At 38.7% G+C, this 19,674-nt stretch overlaps 1 protein-coding gene across 17 annotated transcripts in view; it reads right to left on the bottom strand.

The window, feature by feature from the left end:
- KDM6A (lysine demethylase 6A) overlaps positions 1-19,674 on the bottom strand; it is a 236,272-nt gene that overhangs the window by 116,708 nt on the left and 99,890 nt on the right. For all 17 annotated transcript variants that reach the window (XM_015127247.3, XM_015127249.3, XM_015127248.3 and 14 more), the window contains exon 4: positions 19,361-19,410. In XM_015127247.3, the coding sequence (XP_014982733.1) occupies positions 19,361-19,410 (50 nt within the window). The remainder of the gene's footprint in view (positions 1-19,360; positions 19,411-19,674) is intronic.

The following is a 19,674-nucleotide window of genomic DNA, read 5'->3' as shown; positions in this document are numbered from 1 at the left end:
CAATTGGAGTCCCACGGGGAATACCAGATCAATTTAAAACCCGAAATCAAATAGCTGCAGGATTTAAGTCAATATTTTGGTAGGTGACAATTAATAAAAATGTAGATTGGATAAACTACATCTACTACAACCAACAGTGATTAACTACATTAGAGATGCTGTTAAAGGTACAGCTGAACAATTAGGGGCAACTAGCCAGATGGCTTGGGAAAACAGGATAGCCTTAGACATATTAGCAGAAAGGAGGAGTTTGTGTCATGATTAAAACTCAACGTTGTACCTTCATCACAAACACCACCACCCCTGATGGAAGTATAACAAAGGCACTGCAAGGTCTGACTGCTCTGTTCAATGAGTTAGCCAACAACTCAGGGGTAAATGACCCCTTTACAGGATGGCTAGAAAAGTAGTTCAGTAAATGGAATGGAATAATAGCCTCAATTCTTACTTCCCTCGCAGCCATAATGGGTGTACTTATTCTTGTTGGGTGTTGTGTCATACCATGCATCTGTAGGTTGATGCAAAGGCTCATAAAAACGGCACTTATTAAAATCTCCCTTAACTATCCTCCACCTTATCCAGAGAAGCATCTTCTTTTGGAAAATCAAGCCAAACAACTAAGCCAAGACATGTTAAAAAAAAAAAAAAAGTTTAAAAAGAAAACTGTAAGGAAATACATGGGGAAGGGTTGTTAGATATGAGTTCTAAATTTCTGTTCAATTCTTTACCTTCTACTTTTAAACTTCCTCATAAAGCAACCTTTTTCGATTACCTGCTCTACCCTGACTCATTCTGATTACCTACTCCACCCTGACTCATTGCCTGCTCTGTCATAACCATTTTTCCTGCCAAACCACTCACCCCATCACTGTCTTTAGCCAATCGGAATTAATTCAGCCTGTGTGGTCTAACCCTAGCCAATAGAGGAATGACACAGCAGCAGCAGCGGCCATGTGCATCAGTGATAAGAATCCCTTCCCCTCCCTTTTCCAAGTGTGCGCTCACCATTGCTCTATCTGTAAGGGTGCACCCTTCTAGAGAAGTACTTTGCCTTGCTGAGAATTAAAAAGAAAATTTTATATTCAGGTGCTATTTCTTTTGCGGCACCGAAACTTTGTATATAACAATGCCCGGCTAATTTTTGTATTTTTAATAGACATGGGGTTTCATCATGTTGGCCAGACTGGCCTCGAACTCCTGGCTTCATGTGATCTACCCGCGTCAGCCTCCCAAAGTACTGGAATTACAGGCATGAGCCACCACTCCCAGCTAAAATATTTTACAGAGTTTGACTCTTTTTGTTGACAAAAACATGTATATAATAAGGTTCAGTTCTACCTGCAGTTTCAGGCATCCACTGCGGGTCTTGGAACGTATCCCTCATAGGTAAGGGGAACAACAGTAATTAGGTTCTAAATAATAACATTCTATGTTGTTATAATGTTGCCAATTTGGGGCTGGAATAAGAATTTGATTGTAGCCACCACCAAGCATCCCATACCCCAGTAATCATCTTTGAAGACTATTATATTTTTATGCTAGGATATTAACAAATAAAACCATGCCAAAATATTACAAAAACATCAAATGTCTTAATCTTACTGTATTATGACTATAATTCACAAACCCAGTGATACACAGTTGGGGAAAAAATCTGCTATTAACCCTCTGGATACCTCTGTCTACCGGATCTGGGAAAGAAAAATGCAATACGATAAAATAAAATAAAATAAAATAAAATAGATAAAATAAAATAAAATAAAATACAAAACAAAACTTACTGGGGAATAAAAAAAGGGGGAAGGTGGGTATAGAAATGAAGGTTATAAAGGCATGAATTTCCAAATACTTTCTTTATAATTACCGCCATCGTTACATATACCATGAATATCTGAAAGTACATGAATCTTAACACTGAACAAGAAATTCTAATGGTACTGCAGATTTTAGATAGTGGTAACAATCTCACAAGTTGACCAAGCCAAAAAGTAGTCCTACATTTCCTCTCTTACCTCTTTCCCACCAATAAACCATGTTCCTTCTATTCACAGAGTTCATTTTACAATCTAAAAGTCTTTGAATCCACCCCTTCTCCATTCCTACTATATTTCTCCAGGTTAGTTAGGACCTCAACTTTACATACTTGGCCTATTTCAACAGTTTTCTAACTTGTCCCCCAAACTGTAGGCTCTCTCTCCATTTCCTCCTCTTTCAATCTCTTTCAAACCTCCACACCACTGCCAATGAGCTTTCAAAAACTCAAACATGGAAGTGCAAAACATGCACTTTCTATTTTAAACTCCTCTGAAAAGTCCCCACAATCTAGCTTGGTTTATAAGGGCCTTCATTTTATGACTCTTGCTGAAATGTTCCCAATCTCATAACCACCACTTCAGTCAGGACAAATAACATGCAGATCTGTGAATAAAATACAACCTTAAACATTTCTATGATTTTAACAATGTTTGCTTCCTCTGCCTAAAAAAGCCATTGCCATCTTCCCCTCGACTCACTCCTTAATCGGACAAATTCCTATCTATCCTTTAAAAAGCAACATTCACCTCTTCCTTCCAGAAGTATTATTTGACATATTCCCAAAAACCCACAGTGAGTTATAGTTTCTAATACGTGCTTCTGATATGGGAGTGCTGGGAAGGGAAGAGTGTGGTCCCTTTAAATGATACAGAATGGGGGAAGGGAAGTGCTGGGTAGAGGAGGATGTGGTCCCTGGCTAGGGCTCTACCCCCTCAGACCTAGGTAAGGACAGGCACTCTGCCTTCCCACCACGCCCCCATCCTGGGCCTATAAAAACTCAAGACCCTAGCAAGGCAGAGACAGAAACTGCTAGATGGCGAGATGAACACATCGGTGGAAGACATCGAGGGGAGCCTGCAGGCGGAAGAGCACACAGACGCTGGAACACCGGCAGGCCACTGACCAGCGGGACTAGGCAGAGTTTGGCCAGGGCAGTTGGAGGAGAGCTAGGACCGCCAAGTGGCCATCTCCCTCTGGCAACCCCATAGGCTGAAAGCTACTTCCACTCAATAAAACTTTACACTCATTCTCCAAGCCCACATGTGATCCAATTCTTCCAGTACACGGAGGCAAGAACCTGGGATACAGGAAGCCCTCTGTCCTTGCAACAAGGTACAGGGTCTAACTGAGCTGGTTAACACAAGCTGCCTACAGACAGCAAACTAAAAGAGCACCCTGTAACACATGCCCACTGGCGCTTCAGCTGTAAACATTCACCCCTAGACATTGCCGTGGAGTGGGAGCCCCACAGCCTGCCAGTCTGTATGCTTCCCTAGAGGTCTGAGCAGTGGGGCACTGAAGAAGTGAGCCACACCTCCATCACACGCCCTGTGAGGGGGGCAAGGAAACCTCTCCCATTTCACTTCCAAATGAATACTCACACCTATTATGTCATTTATCTCCTCCACTAGAATATGAGCCTATACATGGTAGAGAATGAACCCAAGTCGTGCTTTGATCCCTATAGCAAAGTAACCAGCATATATAAGTTATTTAAGAAAGTCTTGCCGCTGAGTAAATCAGTATCTTACAGTCTTTAATAACCTGTTACACATTTTTCATAGAAGAATGATACTTTGCTGATTCAATTTATGCAGAATCATTTCCTTATAATAATCTGAATTACCTTCTGGACAATTAAAAGAACGTTAACAGTTAAGATAATATAGCAGAAGAGGTTGGCCAAAGTTTATTATATGCATCATGCCCAAAGTCAACACGCTGAAGCAGAAGTTCTGCTTCCAAAGTGTATGTGTAGTATTGTACAGCAATAATGAAATCAGACTATAGAAGTCATTTCAAAACTAGTAAGTGACAAGGCTGTGATTCTGATCCAAGACTGTAGAGACCTAAGTCAGAATCACAGCCTTGTCACTTACTAGTTATGAGATTCATGAAAGGCCGAGCACAGTGGCTCACACCTGTAATCCCACTGCTTTGGGAGGCCAATGTGAGAGGATTGCTTGAGACCAGGAGTTTGAGACCAGCCTGGGCAACATAGTGAGACTCTCATTCTCTACAAAAAAACTTAAAACTTAGTTGAGCATGGTGGGGCATGCCTGTAGTCCTACCTACTTGAGAGGCTAAAAAGGACTGCTTGAGTCCAGGAGTTCAAAGCTGCAGTGAGCTACAATTGTACCACTGCATACTAGCCTGGGCTACAGAGCAAGACCCTATCTCTAAATAAAAATAAAAAATAAAAATAAAACAAAATTTCAGAAAGACTCATGAGACAAGTTAGCTGACCTCAATGTCTTCATCTTTGTAAAATGGTGAAAGCAGTACCTATTTCAAAGGGTTGTTTGAGGAATTAAATGAGATGATACATGACTGGTTCAAAAACAGAAGCAATTATAATTAAAGCACCAAGGATTATTTAAAAGTATCCCAACAGGCCAGGCCAGGCCTGGTGGCTCGCGGCTGTAATCCCAACACTTTGGGAGACTGAGGCAGGTGGATCACCTGAGGTCAGGAGTTCGAGACCACCCTGGCCAACATGGTGAAACTCAGTCGCTATTAGAAAATAAATACAAAATTAGCCGGGTGTGGTGGCCTTAGTACCAGCTACTCGGGAGGCTGAGACAGGAAAATCGCTTGAACATGGGAGGCAAAGGATGCAGTAAGCCAAGATCACACCACTGCATTCCAGCCTGAGCGAGACTGAGCAAGACTTCGTCTCAAATAAATAAATAGATAACTAACTAGTATCCCAACAATTTCATTTACATTTCCTTATAGTACAATTTCCAAAAATAAGGCCAACGGCAAGCAGTATACATATTGAAAAACCCTCTTAATACAAAATTAATTATTTAAAATATTAGATGACATATTTTAAAAGCATCTTTATAAATGAATGGCTGAGCTGGGGGCAAAAGGAAAAAGGCTGAAAAAAAAAGGAGAATACAGAAAGGTAAGCAAACCCTGAAAGCCAATAAAATACTCCGAGACTTAGGAAACAAATTAGGTACCACACAGAGTTGTAGCCAAGATTTCTCACCTAAATCTGAATCCCTGGGGATTCTTTCTTAGTAAAATGTTGGAATTTTCTCAAAAAACTAACAATAGAACTACCACTTGATTCAACAGTCCCACTAATAGCTATAAATCATAGAAACAAATCAAAATTTCAAAGAGATATCTATATATGAGTTCTAAATTTCTTTTCAAAGAATTAGTATGTCAGTATGTTCAATTCTTTGCCTTCTACTTTTAAACTTCACTTCCTCGTAAAGCAACATTTCTCGATTATCTGTTCCACCCTGACTCATTCCAATTGCCTGCTCTGTCATAACCATTTTTCCTGCCAAACCACTCACTCCGTCATTCTCTTTAAATTAGCCAATCAGAATTAGTTTAGCCTGTGCAGTCTAACCCTAGCCAATAGGGGAACGACACAGCAGCAGGGGCCAGGTGTGTCAGGGAAGAACCCTTTCCCCTCCCTTGTCCAAGTGTGCGCTCATCACTGCTCCATCTGTAAGGGTGCACCCTTCTATAGAAGTACCTTGTCTTGTTGAGAATTAAAAAGAAAACTTTATATTCGAGTGCTATTTTTTTTGCAGCACTGAAACTTTATTTATGACATCTATACTCCCATATTCATTTCAGCCTTATTCATAATAGATAAGATACAGAATCAACCTAAGTATCCATCGAAGGATACATTGATTAATAAAACATGGTATATATACACCTTGAAATACTATTCAGTCTTTAAAAGAAGGAAATTCTGCCATTTGTGACAACATAGATGAACCTGGAGGACCTTGTGCTAAGCAAAGTATGCCAGACACAGAAAGACAAAACGGCATGACCTCACTTACATGTGGAATCTAAAAAAGTCAAACTCAAAGAATATCTATCTCATAGAAGTAAAGAGAACAACAGTGGTTACCAGAGGCTGGGGGAGGGTGGGGAAAGGGAATTGGGGAGATGCTATTCAAAGGGTACAAAGTTTCACCTAGACAGTAAGTTCTAGTGATCAATTGCAGAGCATGGTTAACTACAGTTAATAATCACATATATTTCAAATTGATGAGAGTATATTTCAAATATTCACCAAGAACAAGTAAGTGAGGTTATGGGTATGTGGGAAAATCTATCATATCTCTAAAATCAGTTGTAGAAGGAGTCAAAAAATAAAATGGGACACAGGCAATATTTGAAGATGTAGTGGCTGAAAATGTTCTAGTGCTGAAGGCAATAATCCCCAGATGCAGAAAGATGAATAAAGGAAGAAAAATCCTATGCACAAAGGGAAGGTGCAAAAGAAAAAGAGGAGAGCTCTTTTTTTTTTTTTTTCCAAGACGGAGTCTCGCTCTGTCGCCAGGCAGGAGTGTAGTGGCGTGATCTCGGCTCACTGAAACCTCTGCCTCCTGGGTTCAAGTGATTCTCCTGCCTCAGCCTCCTAAATAGCTGGGACTACAGGCGAGCACCATCATGCCCAGCTAATTTTTGTATTTCTAGTAGAGACAGGGTTTCACCATGTTGGTCCAGATGGTCTCGATCTCTTGACCTCGTGATCCACAAGGAGAGCTATTAAGACATTAAAAGAGCTATAAAACAGATTCAAAACAGCATCAAAAGAGCTACAACAACACTAACAACTTTTTAAAACTAACCAGGAAAACTAGGAGTCAGTGAAAAATCAGTAAGAAGCTGGGTGCAGTGGCTCACACCTGTAATCCTAGCACTTTGGCAGGCAGAAGTGGGCAGACCACTTGAGCCCAGGAGTTCGAGACCAGCCTGAGCAATATAGTAAGACCTTGTCTCAAAAAAAAAAAAAAAAAAAAAGCAATTAAAATTATTTTCAATTATTTTTAATGGTAAAGATAAATTTTTATCACATTCTTTTTTTTCCACACATAAAGGAAAATTTAAGTGAAAAAAATTCATTAAGATATCCTTAGTGTCCAATTCTGAATCATTTTATAATTCTGTTAACCATACTCTCGTCCACATTTTTCCACACAATATCAACTACCGGGACATCAAAAATGGTGGTGATACAGCATTTCTTAGAAGATTCTTCCACTGTTATCTACAAACCCCATTTCTGCAAGTTAAGACATCACTTTTTTGACCTTACCAGAAATTGTCAATGAAAAGTTTTTAGTCAGCAATCAAAACTCACATTCTTTCCTCAGATGGTCCATAAATGACTTTTCTACTGAAACAATAGGCTACAGCTATCTAATCATGCCAGGAGGAAAAACAACAAAGATGAGTATGCATACGCATTGACCACTATGTATCATGACTACCACTCAGCCAATGAAGACTTAAAATATTATTAGATACCTGGCTCCAAAGATTTAAACAAAAAGGGTGGGCCGGGCACGGTGGTCCATGCCTGTAATCCCAGCACTTTGGAAGGCCAAGGTGGGTGGATCAGAAGGTCAAGAGATTGACACCATTCTGGCCAACATGGTGAAACCCCATCTCTACAAAAAAAAAAAAAAAAAAAAAAGCCGGGCGTGGTGCCATGTGCCTGTAATGCCAGCTACTCAGGAGGCTGAAGCAGGAGAATCACTTGAACCCGGGAGGCAGAGGTTGCAGTGAGCCAAGATTAAGCCACTGTACTCCAGCCTGGGAAACAGAGCAAGATTCCATAAATTAAATTCAAAAAAAGAAAAAGTGCATCTTTGAAGGAATAAAAAGCAGTATTGCTGGCCAGGAGCGTTGGCTCACGCCTGTAACCTCAGCATTTTGGGAGGCCAAGGCAGGCAGATCACCTGAGGTCGGGAGTTCGGGACCAGTCTCACCAACATGGAGAAACCCCATCTCTACTAAAAATACAAAATTAGCCAGGCGTGGTGGCGCATGCCTGTAATCCCAGCCACTTGGGAGGCTGAGGCAGGAGAATTGCTTGAACCCAGAAGGCAGAGGTTGTGGTAAGCCCAGATCGCACCATTGCACTCCAGCCTGGGCAACAAGAGCGAAACTCCATCTCAAAAAAAACAGACAGTATTGCTAAATTTTGTTATGTGGTAAAGATCTGACAGCTTTTTAATGAAACATTCTTATTTTGTAGAAAGGCATTTAGAATATTAAGGATTGAAATGTCATGTTATCTGTAATTTACTCTAAAATATACCCAGGAAGGAAAATACATATATATGGGGGAAATATTTTTTTATAAGCCCTGATGGGGCATTAAAAACCACTAACCAGGCCAGGCGCGGTAGCTCACGCCTGTATTCCCAACACTCTGAGAGGCCGAGGTGGGCAGATCACCTGAGGTCAGGAGTTCAAGACCAGCCTGGCCATGGTGAAACCCTATCTCTACTAAAAATAGAAAAAATTCGTTGGGTGTAGTGGTGCACACCTGTAATCCCAGGCTGAGGCAGGAGAATCGCTTGAACCCGGGAGGTGCAGGTTGCAGTGAGCTGTGATTGCGCCACTGCACTCCAGCCTGGGCAACAAGAGCGAAACTCCGTCTCAAAACAACAACAACAAAAAAGCAAATAGTTGATGGTTAACTATCAACTTAATTAAAAGAAATACAGAAGATAGTGAAATGAGCTAAACAATACTAAAAGAAAGCAATAAAACAAAGCCAGAAAATGGGACACTATAAGACAACTGAGCTGGTCTCTTTAAGCCAGAGACAAAAACAAAAACACAAAAGGGATGAGAGTGGAGGGAAGACAATGCTAAAAAAGACAGCTAAGGGACATACTCAGTTTTAATCTATGGTCCTGGACTAGACAGTGGTCTGGACAAAAAGACTGTACGAGGCATTACAGAGTAAATTAGGTGAGAGAGACAGAGAGAGTGAGAGTGAGAGCGTGTGTGTGTGTCCGCACATGCGTGTGCGCGCGCGTGTGTGTGTAAAGAAAAAAGAGAATAAGCCCAAAGAAGGAAAAAAACTAGAGATGATCAACAATGTCAAAATTGTATTATTTGAAATCACTATTAAAATTTACAAACCTTTGATTGAAGCAAGGAAGAAAACAGAAGGCACAACTAAGTTCCAGAAATTAGTTAAGGACCTAACTATAGGTATATGTGACCATAAACAAATGTAGCAGAAATTTGCAACCTAAAAAAGTAACTGGTAAATAATAAAACCAGTAGTGTAAAATCCTCCCACAAAGACATATACTAATCCCAAAGAGTTTAACAGGTTGGTTTTATCAAATATGCAGGAAAATACTTTTACAAGATTATATGTAGCTATTTCAGAAAATACAAGATAAGAACATTCCAAACACTTTTATTGAAATGTTTACAATATTGATAACAGAAGAAACAAAATTGTCATTAATTACAAAGAGAGGACAGTCTACAGAGAAAATCCAAAGTTACATAGTCAAATTACCCAAGTTAGTGAAAGTTAGTGAAGTTGCTTGGTAAGTTTAACACATAAAAGTCAACTGCAGTTCTATATACCAGTAGAGATAAAACATAAAATTAAAATGGCATGTATAATAGCAATGTAAGTGTAAGATGTAAAATGCATTATTTATAAGATGCACAAGAACTTCGTGAGGAAGTTATAAAACTTTACTGAGAAAAGATGACAGTTTGTTATTTTTATTTTATATATTTTTTTGAGACAGAGTTTCACTCTTGTTGCCCAAGCTGGAGTGCAATGGCACAATCTTGGCCCACTGCAACATCCGCCTCCAGGGTTCAAGCAATTCTCCTGCCTCAGCCTCCCTCAGTCTCCTGAGTAGCTGGTATTACAAGCGCACCACCACGCCGGGGTAATTTTTTGTATTTTTAGTAGAAACGGGGTTTCACCATGTTAACCAGGCGGGTCTTGAACTCCTGACCTCAGGTGATCCACCCACCTCGGCATCCCAAAGCACTGGGATTACAGGCATGAGCCACTGCACCCGGCAACAGTTTGTTTTTAAAATACAAAGTCAATGCAATCCCAATCCAACCCCTAAAATATAACTGTGTTTTATTTAACTTTATCTGATCTCCAGCACTACAGTATTTTACAAGATACTGACAAATCTAAGATTTCAAAACAGTGATAACTGTTGCAAACGCATTTATGATCTGGCCTTTGCCTTCCTTTTCCCCAGTTTGAGTCCTATAACGCCCAACAATCATGGCAGGCTCTAAGACAGTGGTCTATAAACTATTGCCAGCCGAATCCTTTTTTAAAGGCCTGGGAGCTAAAAATGATTTTTATATAAAAGATTATCTAAGTACCTATATATTACCTGATTTTGCCTCTTGGTCCACAAAACCTAAAATATTTACTATTTTGCCCTGTAAAAAACAGTTTGTGGACCTCTGCTCTAGACCAAGAACGTGGGAGTTTCCGAAACACCTATCGTACTGCTATGTACTGCTCTCTCATTTCTCTTCTTGGAAAACTTGACCAGGTCTTGTATCTTGGAAACTCCCATTAATCCTTCCCTGAAGTTTCATCTTTTCTGTGAAGTCTTTCCTAATTCCCACTCAGACTTTCCCATACCCCTTAAACAAAGCATGTGCACTTCTGCCTCCGGCACAGCCCTCAACATCTCCAATATATTACTTACCAAAAACTTATTATGTTTACGTGTATCCTCTTCACAGAAACATGGGAGAGCAGGAGCTAGCTTACTCATATCTGTATTGTCAAAAGAGGCCCTGTCAACAAATGTAAAAGCCGGACTACCCTAAACTGTGTAACAGAAAAAGCCACTGGAAAGTCAGAAAATGAGCACAGATTCCACTAGTTTATCCACCACCTATTTGTGCTGACTTGGGGGCTTCCTTAATCACCGGAATGCACGATGTATAGTCCATAAAGTAAAGGAATTAGATAATAATTTCTAAGATGTGTTCTGCTTCTAAACTTGTAAAATTTCCAAAGAATCTAATCCTTATTCCAAAATATACTGATTTTTAACTTTTCTTTAAAAGATCTCACTCTCTTGGTCTCCTCTAAGCAAAAAAGTTTTTTAGGCTTTTTTAAAAATTCAGGTTAAGCAATAAACTTGTTGAAATATTAATTAGAGTTCCGTCTTCCCTACAGGTTCTAAATATTTTCATATTATGAAGCACTTCCAGACTGATATATTTAAATACTGAATATATTTCTGAATTCAAAAAACCAGTCGGAATTAGAAGAACCTTGAGTTCTCCCATTACAAAAATTCTCTCTTCAACATATCTCTCCTACCTGACATTAACGCATAATCCCACACCAGTACAATACTTATGAAAAAAATAAGACCATACAGAAGAAAACCTTACCAATCAGGCCCAATTAGGAAAATAAGGCCAGCACAAATTCAGGGCTGGTAAGAAATACAATACAATTTTCAAGCATATGCTGAATCAGGCAGTAAAATAGTATTATTTAGACCTTTTTAGTGAAACTGTTTTAAGGAAAAGAATTATCTATAATTAGCATACAAAAAAATGTGAATTAATCTCTTCAACAAACTGAAATATTAGGTGCAAAAGTAACTGCAGTAATGGCAAAAACCATAATCACTTTTGCGTCAACCTAATACTATGTGATGTTCTTCAGCAGTATTATAAAGCCCTCTGATATTTACATTCATATAGATAATATGTATGTTAAATTTAATAATCAATTTTTTTTGGTGTCCCAAACTAAATTTTAGCACAACTCTATCAAACCCTTTATAAAATTAGGGTTATGAAAAAATAATGATCACTATTTTTAAAAACTGTACCCACAAATACTTTAATCAATCGATATACAAAAAAAAAAAAAACACATCCTGCATATCTTACAACAGACCAATTAGTTTTTCAAACTGAAACACTGTTCTCCATCCTTCCATGTTACCATAATGTTTAATCAATAGTTCTATTCAGATAGGCATTGCTTCCAGAATTCAAAGCTTTTTCTTTCTTTTCTTAAAGTAGAAAAAAAAATAAGAAAAAGGTCAGTTTTGTTCCTTTATTTACTTTAGACTCTGTTGCCCAGGCTGGAGTGCAGTGGCATGATCTCAGCTCACTGCAACCTCTGCCTCCCGGGTTCAAGCGATTCTCTGCCTCAGCCTCCCCAGTAGCTGGGATTACAAGCAAGCACTACCATGATGAGCTAATTTTTGTATTTTTAGTAGAGATGGGGTTTCACCACGTTGGCCAGGCTGGTCTCAAACTCCTGACCTCAGGTGATCTGCCCACCTCGGCCTCCCAAAGTGTGGGGATTACACTCCCAAAGTGCTGGGATACCTCCCAAAGTGCTGGGATTATTACTGGGTGAGCTACCACGCCCAGCCCTGAGTGTCTCTTGTATGCTAACAAGATAACTCAAGGCAGGCAGCCTCCTTTGTAGCTTTAGGATGGGGGATGTAATGAGATAACTCAGGGCAGGCAGCCCCCTACCTAGCTTCAAGATGAGGGCTGGTCACAGCAAAGAGCAAAGCATGTTTAGAGCGTGGGGACTTTTCAGCCCCATTCTCCAATCTCTGGGTAGAGGAAAGGGATTGAAGGTTAAGCTGATCACCAATGGCCAATGATTTAATCAGTCATGCCTACGTAATAATGCCTCCATAAAAACCCAAAAGGACAAGATTTGGAGAGCTTCTGGATAGCTGCACAAGCAGAAGTCCCTAGAGGGTGGCATGCCCAGAGAGGGCATGGAGGCTCCATGCCACTTTCCACATGACCTCATCTTATGCATCTCTTCATCTGTACCCGTTACAATAAAACAGTAAACCCAACTGTTTGCTGAGGTCTGTGTCACTCTGGCAAATTAATGGAAACAAGGAGTGGGTCATGGGAACCCTGATTTATATAGCCAGTCAGTCAAAAGTTCCGGAGGCCTACACTGGCATCTGAAGTGGGGATAGTCTTGTGGGACTTGGGACTTAGCACTCAATCTGTGGGATCTGAAACTATCTCCAGGTAGATAATGTCACAATTGAACTGAATTAGAGGACACTGGCAGCCACTGCAGAACTGATTGCTTGCCAGGTATGCAGGGGAAAAGCCACACACATTTTGTTACAGAAATGTTCTGTGTTGTGAGAGTATAGGAGGAACTCAGTTTTTTCCTATATCCTCAGACCATTCATTAAAACATGAAGTAGGGGGAAGAGGGAAGAGCCCTCGAAGTAAACTAGCAACAGAAGGGAACATCTTCGATATTAGTCTACAAAAACCCTACAGCTAATATCACATTCAACAGTAAAAATTTAATGTATTCCCCCCAAAGAAACAAAACAAGGATGTCCCCTTCCATTCCTTGCCAGTACAACAAGGCAAGAAAAAGACTAACCGGCATCCACAAATAAGAAAACAAAAAATAAAATTTTCTTTATTTGCAGACAGCATAATGTATCTAGAAAATCCTATCTAGAGCAACACGACTAAAACAATAATTTAGTAAGACAGTAGGATACTAGATCAGTATGCAATAATAAAAATGTTCCTACATAATCGCAATAAAACAATTGGAAATAAAATTTTACAACCACCCCAATCACAATAGCATCAAAAAAAAAAAAAAAAACTTAAAACATATGTGATAAGCACTATGAAGTATTGCTGTAGGGTCTTAAAGAAGGCTAAATAGAGGGCGAAATACGCCATGTTCACGAACAAGCAAATACAATATTACTGAAGACAAATTCTTCCTAACTTAGCACATGTAGTTCCAATATAATCCTAGCAGAATTATACTGGATTATACTGTTTCTGCACTTTATATGGAAAGGCAAAAGACCCAGAAAAACCAAAGCAATTTTGAAAAAGAATACAGGGAATTGGGGGCCGGGCACGGGCAGTGGTTCATGCCTATAATCCCAACACTCTGGGAGGCCGAGGCAGGCGGATCACGAGGTCAGGAGATCGAGACCATCCTGGCCAACATGGTGAAACCCTGTCTCTACTAAAATACAAAAAATTAGCCGGGCGTGGTGGCGCAGGCCTGTAGTTCCAGCTACTGGGGAGGCTGAGGTTGCAGTGAGCCAAGATCGTGCCACTGCACTCCAGCCTGGGTGACAGAGAGAGACTCCATCTCAAAAAAAAAAAAAAAAAAAAAAAGGAAAGAAAAGAGGAAAGGAAAGAAGAAATGGTAGATTTTGAAAGTGTAGTCTTTTCAACAAATAACGCTGGAAAAACTGGGTAGCTATTTGGGGGAAGGAGGGGACCACTGATACTATCTCACATCATAAACAGCTTGAAATGTATCGCAGGCCGAAACAGAATTTAAAAGGTGAGAAATCTTTTATGATCTTGGGATACACAAAGATTTCCTAGCACAAAAAGCACAAGCTGTAAAAGAAAAAAAAAAAAAAAGTAATTAAATGGACCTCATTGAAACAATAAACATTTGCTCTTCAAAAGACACTAGTAAGAAAATGAAAAGACAACCAGAGACTAACAATTCCAAAACAAGTATCAGACAAAGGGCATTTATTCAGAGTATATAAAGAACCCATAAAACTCAAAGAAGAAGAAGATGAGGAAGAACAACAGGAAGGAAAGCAAGAAGAGAAAGAAAGAAAAGAAAGAAAGAAGGGAGGAGGAAGGGAGGAAGGGAGGGAAGGAGAATAGGTAGACGGTAAAGTTAAAAAGACTGAGGAGGAAAGAAAGAAAATAAGAAAGAAGAAGAAAAAACAAGAATGGGCAGATGGGCTAAAGTTAAAAAGACTGACAATACCAAGTGCTAACGAAGATTTGGAACATTTGAAATCTCATTCATTGCTGGTTAGAATATGAAATGGTATAACCACTTTGAAAAGGATTGACAGTTACACCTAAAACTGCAAAGCAATTCAGCATTCCTAAATCATATATACCAAGACAAATGAAAACCTATGTCCACACAAAGACAAATAATATTCACAGAACTTTATTCATAATAACCAAAAGCTGAAAACAATCCAATCAACTGATAAACAGAAAAACTGTGGCATATCCATTCTATGAAATCCTACTTAACAATGAAAAACAACACACTACTGATACAACATGGATGAATCTCAATAAAAGCATGCCAAATGAAAGTTATCAAAAACAAAAAGAATATATGCTGTTTAAACCCCATTACATGATATTCCAGAACAGACAAAACTAGAGGGATGAAAGCAGGTAAGTGGTTGCCTGGGACCAGAGATCAAGAGTAGGAAAATGGCACAAGGAAACACTTTGGATAATGGAAATGTTTTGTATCTTGATTATGGTAATGGTTATACAACTATTTAAGTTGTCAAATCTCAAATAATGTAAATCATATCTCAAAAAATGCTTAAAACAATGTTAAATTTTATCTCAAGCTACAGAAAATAAATTATCAGGTATTTTTTGTGAAGCTAGACAAGTTAATTAGAAAGTTTATTTGAAAAAACAAGCCACCAAGGACAGCCAGGAAAATCCTAGAAGCAAGAACAGTAGGGAAAGGGTGCCCTAGCACTACCATACATTAAAACATATTATAAAATCTCTCTAAGTAAAATACTTTTGTATTAGTTCATGAACAAAACATGCCACAAAATTCACAGACAAAACTGCATATGAATATTTAGTATACAATTAAGGCAACACCTCAAATCAGTAGAGGAAAAAATGAATTTTTAAAAAATTTATCTTTGGGATAACTAGCCATAAAAGATAATCTTAAATATTGTTCACACTATAAGTCAAGGATAAAATCCAAATGGATCAGAAATTTAAATGTCAAATATTAAACCATTCAAGTACTGAAAGAAAATGTGGGTGAACTTCTCTAACACCTGGGAATGAGGAAAAAAACCCATCCTATGATTCAAAACATAAGGGCAATGTAGAAAACTGATCAATCTGACTACACAGAAATAGAAAACTTCTGCACAGACAAAAACACACAAAAGCAAAGCAAAACAACAAATCTCAAACTGGGCAACAGTAGCTTCAACTAATATTACAGATAAAGGATAAATATGCCTAATATATATAATATAGATACATAAAACAGTAAAAGAAAACAATGACCTAAAAAAAAATGGGCGACAGACATGAACAAATATTTCAAAGAAAAAGAAATTCAAATAGTCTTTACACTTCAATTTTTAAAAAGTTCAATATCACTAACAACTAAGAAAATGTAAATTTAAATTATAATAAAATACCATTTCTCACCTATCAAACTGGCAAGTCTGCTGACAAAAAGGTTCTTGACTAAGATCAAGAAGAAACAAACACTTGCATACATTGTTGAAATAAATGCAAATGGTTCAATCCCAAAGGAGTAAATACCCTTCAACACAACGATCCCACTTTTAAAGGAATCTATACTAAAGAATCACTAACAAAACTATTAAAAGACAGGCCAAGTGCAGTGGCTCACACCTGTAATCCCAACACTTTGGGAGGCTGAGGTGGGAGAATTACTTGAGGCCAGTAATTGAGTTTGAGACCAGCCTGGGTAATATACTGAGATTCTATCTCTGCAAAAAAAATTTAAAAATTAGCTGAGCATGGTGGTGTGCACCTGCAGTCCCAGCTCCTCGAGAGGCTGAGGCAGGAGGATTCATTTGAGCCCAGGAATTCAAGGCCGCAGTGAGCTCTGATTGCACCACTGCACTCCACCCTGTGCAACAGAGCAAGACCTTATCTCTAAAAAACTATATATGGAGAAAGAGACACTTTTACTAGACTATTTACTGCAGCACTCTGTAAAAGCAAAGCACTGAAGCACCTGATTAAATAAACTATGGAGTAAGTCTTCATGACCTTGAGTTAGGCAAAGATTTCTTACGTACAACAGTAAAAACACAAGAAATAAAAAGTTGTCATAAAGTTGATAAATTGGACTTCATCAAAGTTTAAAACTTTATTTTCTACCCCACTAGGCACACTAAAAAACTAGTACACTCAAAAAGTAGATAATTACAAGTGTTGAGTAGGATACAGAGAAACTGGAACCCTCACACCATTACTGGCAGGGATGTAAAATGGTACAGACATAGGGAAAAAAAGTTCTGGCAATTTCTCAAAATGCTTAACATAGATTTACCCTATAATCCAACAATTCCATTTCTGAGTACCTACCCAAGAAAACTGAAAATATTATGTCACACAAAAACCTGTACACAAATGTTCACAACAGTATTATTCACAATAGCCAAAAAGTGGAAACAATCCAAATGCCCATCAATTGATGAAAGGATAAACAAACTGTGGTATACTGACTCAACGGAATACAGTGAGCCCTTTGTATCCATGGGTTCCGCATCTGCGGATCAAAAGTATTCAGGAAAAATATAACAATACAACAATAAAAAATAATACAAACTAAAAAGCAATACAGTATAGCAATCAATTACACAGCATTCACATTTTATTAGGTATTTTAAGTAATCTAGAAATGATTTAAAGTATATGGGATGATGCATAGAGGTGATATACAAATACTTTATCATTTAACATAAGGAACTTGAGCATCCATGGATGTTGGTATCCATGAGGGGTCCTGAAACCAATCCCCCACAGATACTGAGGGGTGACTATATTATCAGGAAATAAAGAATAAAATATTCATGCTACAACATATATGAACCTTGACAACATATGCTAAGTTAAAGAAGCCAGCCACAAAAGACCATATATTATATGATTCCATTTACATGAAATATCCAGAAAAGACAAATATATAAAAGACAGAAAGTAGACTGATGGTTGCCAGGGCTGGGGATATACGTGAGATTCCATTCCAGGGAGATAAGTAAGACTGTGATTATGGCTGTGATGCAGGATTTTTTGCCCCTTAGCTGAGCTAATCTGGGTTTTTGTCTCACAACCAGGAAGAATGAGGCATGCAAACACATTGAAGGGTGAGGAAGACAAAATTTATTAAGCAAAAGGAAAGCTATCAGCAAAGAAAGGGGGTCCTGCCAGTAGGTTTCCACCTCACAAACTGAATACCAGGGCCCCAGCACGCAAGCTGAAGAGGCCAGGATCCTCCCCTGTATAAGGTGCAAATTCTTGGTGGCTCCACCCTGTTCCCCCAGTGCATAGGGACCTCCAGTCCACTGCAGGCATGCCCAGGAAAGCCCCCTGTGCAGGTTCCCTTATCTGCAGAAAACATCTGGTGTAAACACTTGTGGGCTGGGTGGATCAGTGATTCTCCAGGGACCCTTCCCTATCTGTTGAGACCTTTGTCTGCCTCCTCCCTCTATCAGCTGCACAGCTCTGAAAATTTACCAAAAGTCACTGATTTGTATAGTTAAAACAGCCAAATTTTATAGCATGTGAATTATACTTTGATAAAGCTTTAAAAAAAAAATAAGCCAGAGATTAGAGATTTTCAAAAGACTTAGGAAAAAAAAATTATAGATATAGATATAGATATCTAAAATCTCTACATAGTGTTCTCAAAATCTCTGCATAGGCTGACTATCGAAGGGCTTTCCCAGACAAAACCAGTCTATATAAGACTGGAATAAGTACCTACTTCAAAAAGAAAGATAAACTAACCAATAGAAAAATAAAATCCACAAAAAATCTGAAATGGCAATTCAGATTAAAAAAAAAAAACAAACTCACTGCTCAATAAACTTAAAAGTAAACATGATGTAGAAGATCATGCTTAATTTAATCACTGCTCAAATTAAGATAAGTAAGTATATGATTCATTGTTTCACTGCTATGCACAGTCTTTCATTTAGGTAGGTCTTCTAAAAAATAGTTAGGTTCAGCTCTCCTCAAAGCTCCAATTATAAACAGAATACACCAAGAAAGAGTTTATCATAATTTTCCCATTACACCTTCCCATTTTAGCTTGATATACACATCTTCAGCCTTCTTTTACTCCCAGGTACCAACTTTAGAAAAGAAAACCAAGGAATCATTTTGTTATTGTTATTTGTTTAGTTTTGCTTGATTTTTCCTTATCACAATTCCATTATATTTGACCAGTAAAATGTGTCAGAGGTATCTAATTCTTTTTTTTTTTTCCTGAGACGGAGTCTTGCTCTGTCGCCCAAGCTCTGCCTCCCGGGTTCACGCCCTTCTCCTGCCTCAGCCTCCCGAGTAGCTGGGACTACAGGCGCCAGCCACCACGCCCGGCTAATTTTTTTGTATTTTTAGTAGAGACGGGGTTTCACCATGTCAGCCAGGATGGTCTCGATCTCTTGACCTCGTGATCCACCCGCCTCAGCCTCCCAAAGTGCTGGGATTACAGGCGTGAGCCACTGCGCCCGGCCTCTAATTCTTAATAAAATACAAGGAGATTCACATAAGACGGCACAAACATAAATAATACTCTCAACCCTTTTCCAATACCTTTCCCCTAGAAGCAATATTTTAAGTAATTAACCAAAAAAGGCAAGAGTTCAATTCATTTTGAATATAACTGGCAATAATCTGCCCAAAACACAAACATGAAATCAGCATGCAAATATGCACTAACCTTCCAGTAGTCAGACTGTAAACTGTAGTACCTCTGGTATGCAGATAATGCTGAAAGAAGGAAAATAATTTTGAGTCATAATTATGTCTCACTTTAAAGTCAATAATATACTTAACAAGCATTATAACAAGATTCCCACCACACCCACCTCCCAGTAGACAGTGATAGTTCAAACAACTTAAAATTCTGGGCCCCCCTCAGGAGTTCAAGAACGTAAAACCATGGTCAAATCTCAGATCTGCAGTTGAACAGCATCTAGGCTAACCCCTTAGATCAACTTGACTTTCCTCAAAGATCAAAATCAAATGGTAAAG

This window comes from Macaca mulatta, chromosome X (genome assembly GCF_049350105.2).
Source record: "Macaca mulatta isolate MMU2019108-1 chromosome X, T2T-MMU8v2.0, whole genome shotgun sequence".
Taxonomy (NCBI): Eukaryota; Metazoa; Chordata; class Mammalia; order Primates; family Cercopithecidae; genus Macaca; species Macaca mulatta.
Note: the sequence above shows the minus strand (reverse complement) of the source record. Positions and strands in the feature narration are given on the sequence as shown.